Source organism: Galeopterus variegatus, unplaced genomic scaffold (assembly GCF_000696425.1).
Source record: "Galeopterus variegatus unplaced genomic scaffold, G_variegatus-3.0.2 Scaffold6001, whole genome shotgun sequence".
Lineage (NCBI taxonomy): Eukaryota > Metazoa > Chordata > Mammalia > Dermoptera > Cynocephalidae > Galeopterus > Galeopterus variegatus.
Window position 1 is genome coordinate 113647 of NW_007732112.1, and position 4089 is coordinate 117735.

Sequence of the window (4089 nt, forward strand, 5' to 3'; positions counted from 1 at the left end):
TGAGTTTGTATAAGCCTGTAGCTATGATTTTGATTAAATTTACTCGCCTCTAGATTAGGTTCTGTCTAATGAAATATCACCCAGATCTCCCAGTATTTCCCAGAATTATATGACAAAAAAGGGTCACAGAATGAAGACAATGTCAATTGAGGGGGAAATCAGGACAGGAGAGGGCTTGAGTAAAAAGCAGCTCACAACCTCTAGGTTTGCTAATGTATTTAGTTTTTCTCAAAACCCACATATTCTACTAGGAGTTGTCTATGGGAGTTTATTGAACATGACTTCAAGAGAACGTGGCTTGCCCGCAGCTAAAAAGTTGATGACATGTTCTGTGTTTTCTCTCTGCACTCAGCAACACGATAAAACCCATTGGTCAGGTGTGTGTTGTGTGTTCATGTTCACCCAACCTGCCATGGGATGATTTCTAGAAGAGAGTGCAGGCAGGGGAACCCTGAGGACCTAAAGAGGAGGGAAGGAAGGAAGGGGCCAAATGGGGAGAGGGGCTCAAAGACAAACTTGGCCTGCTTGGTTAATTGAGGATATATTCTTATTAAAGAAAATGACAAAAATTTTAACTTAAAAGCAGAAATGAACCTTTTTATTGTTACAGGTTTATGTGATTTATAAAAAGGATTTCTCCAGGATTCCTTTAAGCAATACACACCCACACAGGGTGGAGTGTTTGGATGCTGATCATTCACTTACGGTTAGGGGTGGAAACATGGGCCGGTGCAGAAAAACTTTAAAAGTGTTATGAACCACAGCCAAACTAAAATCAATTAGAAAGTAAGCCAAAGTATCTCAAAGTACACCTTTAGTTATCAGGCAATAATATTCAATTTCTAAAATCTAGTTAAATACAGCTTTTAAAGAAATATAAAATATGTCAGTTTAGTTATATTTATTGAATAAAGTTAACAAATTTACTCATAAAAGTGAGCTCGTGACATTTTTTTTTAAAAAAAGTAAAATTTCTGTCTCCTTTACTTATGAACACAGGTAATTATGACCTTTACTTAATATACCTAAGTCAATTAAACACCTCAGTATTTCACCAAATTAAAAACGAGAATTATATCAGAAATCTGAAAGCCTAAAGAAAGAGATAATATAACTAACTGTGGCCAAGGAGTTCTCCAAGCTGTTATTTGAAGGCCACAGGGTTGAGGTAGGAATCACTAAGTTTTCTCTTGGAAAATGATTTCTGTTGAGTGCTAAATGATGATTAGTAATTGCCGCACCAGGTGACTCCAGGACAGGTCTCGTAGTAACAGCAGAAGTGCTGACTAAAGATGTGTGCTGCTCTTTCCCCATAAGAAGCAGGTATTGAACTCTGCCAGCCTCTCATTAACACTGTGAAGATTAGAACAGACAAATGTTTAGTATTTCATTTTTCCCTAAATGATTCCTAAATGATTTGCACTCTTAAAAAAGTTGCCATAACAGTAAGTGGAACTTCCCATTTAACAATGTATTAACACTGAAAACAGAGCATAACTACTGTACACAATTATATGTTAAAATCATTCTAAAGAAGTATGCATATTTCTAGGGGACTCTGAATAAGTAATTACACAAAGTTGGGAAGGGAGAGAAAGGGCTGTCAAGGATGTATGGGTTACCAGGTAACAAACTGCTCCACTTAACAGATTATTAAAGGATGCTACTAGAAATACTTGTTTCTAAGGGTAACTGTTTGAAATGATGGATATGTTAATTTGCTTAACTATAATGACAATTTCACTATGTATAAATATACCAAAATATCATGTTGTACTCATCACATTGTGCTCCTTAAATACATACAATTAAAAAATAAAAATAAAAAAAGTTAGGAATATTTGTATTCATAGTAAACCAGTTTAGGGATTTAAAAAGCCATGCCTTGAAGACATTTTCAAGCATTTGCTTTCACAAACATTACCTGGGGGAAATGAAGCACCTGGCACTGAGGAAAAAACTCAAGAGGAACAAGCTCTAGGGGAGGATGAGCTAGCTGACTGGCCATCACCATGAACTGACACAGCTGCAAAGGCAATTAGCTCCTAACATTGGTACCAAGGCATAGAGGTGGCACCTGCCTTTTCTGTCTTCGACACAACACATCAGGCTGACCAAGGTGTTAGTCCTAGGCACTAAGTGAGTTCTACTTCCCTTCACCTGTGTTCATCTTTCCCTTGTTCACAAGCATGCCTTTATGAAGACTGGAAAGTCAGTGAAGAATAGTTTCGTCTTAAAGTGCCCTCTAGTGATAACACCGAAGATCACAATCTATGAAAGTTAATTTCCCAAGTGTCAGAAAGTGCTAAGAGTAAGTAGTACTTGGTCCTCTGAATTTAAGTTGTAATTTTCCAAAAAAAAAAAAAAAAATAGTTAAACTTATTAATATTTCTATTTAGGGGAATGATAACAAGCAATTTCATAAAAATATCACTACCTAAATTGTAAAGCTTCAAAAATACTTAGCTGAAAGGCTAGCATTTGAGAAAATATTGAGGGGAAAAATAAGGCTATATAAAACTTAAAAAAGAAGGGGAGGCAGAAACCATCCTGAACTAACATTTTATTTTTATTATTATTTTGTTTATTTATATACTTTTTTGGAGGCTGGCCAATATGGGGATCTGAACCCTTGACCTTGGTGTTACAAGGCTGTGCTCAAACCAACTGAGCTAACCAGGCAGCCCAAACTACCATTTTAAAAGGAATTTATTAACATCATTTGCCAAAATTATATTGTCTTTCACTTTCTAGTAACTTCACGAACCTCAGTAAAAAACACATTTTAGAGCCAAATTAACAAGCGTAATTTATTGTCTTTGATTTTATATTTTGACTTACATGCTTAGTTCAATTGACAATGATTTTCTGGCTTTTAATTCTTCTAGATAGAGTTGCTTATATGTTGCCAATTCTGTTTCATAAGAATCATCTTGAGAATTTTTCATTTTGAAGAGTTTAAATTCCAGATATTTAATTGTGAGTTCCATCTGTCTTCTTACTGAAGCATTATGATCCTCTATCAACTTTTCTGAATTTTCTCTAGATGCTGCTTGTTCCTAAAGTGAAAAGGACACATTTTTTACATAATTATAACCTGAATAAATATTGTTTCCTTTATATTTGAATCAGTGACTCAGAGAACGATTTTAAATATGAGAAAAAGCTAAAGTTGAAAATATTTATCATCAATTTCAACTTAATTAAATTTAAATTATAAAAGAAGTTGAGTCATTCTTGTGCTAGAATTCATGTAACCTGATAATTCAAAGAATAACAGAACCGATTTACAATTTTAGAAACTGAAACATGTAACTTAAGAATGATTCAAGATTATGATATAATTTACAAATCACAATTTTTTTCTTTTCCTCCTAAAAGTCAGTTTTAGGCCAACAGATCTTAATAATCAAGATCAATTTAGTAATAATGATGGAAACTGAATGATTTACAGGTAAAAACAGAAGCCACCCTCCTAGAAATCTATAAAACAAACAGCTATCAGGGAAGTAGAGCAAACACATGCAATGTATATATCCAAAATATAATTTGCAGTGAAATGAATTAAGGCACAATACAGATAATTAAACCAACCTGTAAAAACAGATTGACTTGTTTTAATTTTTCCACCATATCCTGTATTACTCTTTCGTTAATCTCCCGTTTGTACTGCTCTGTTTGGCCATGTTCTATCATGTTCTTTTCCATATGTCTTTTGAGGTCCACTACTACTTGTTCCAACTGCTCTTTCTCCTTCTCTAGTTCTTCACATTTCTTTTGTATTGTTTTCAAAGGTAATAACTTTTGTTGAAGAACCCGATTCTTTTCATCCAGATGTAGACAGTCTGAGGATGCAGCTTCCACCTGTGCTGTAAGACCATCACCCTGCAGGAACGAATGATAGGGCTTGGTGATAAAGGAAGTAGGCTGAGAATAATCTAACTCAAAACCAACAACAAATTTTGAAATAAACTCAGTTGCAATGAAATGTTCTCTATATGGGGGCTGGCCCGGTGGCGCACTGCTGCAGTGCGCCGCTTGGGAGCGCAGCGGCGCTCCCACCGAGGGTTTGGATCCCACATACAGACC

The 4089-nt window shown here is 35.3% G+C and overlaps 1 protein-coding gene across 1 annotated transcript in view; it reads right to left on the reverse strand.

Moving 5' to 3' along the window:
* Positions 1-569: 569 nt before the first annotated feature.
* LOC103605705 (putative coiled-coil domain-containing protein 144C) overlaps positions 570-4089 on the reverse strand; it is a 49394-nt gene continuing 45874 nt past the window's right edge. The window contains 4 exon segments of the mRNA XM_008590333.1: positions 570-1322; positions 1325-1353; positions 2842-3059; positions 3595-3885. Coding sequence (XP_008588555.1) covers positions 1078-1322; positions 1325-1353; positions 2842-3059; positions 3595-3885 — 783 coding nt within the window. The 3' untranslated portion in view covers positions 570-1077.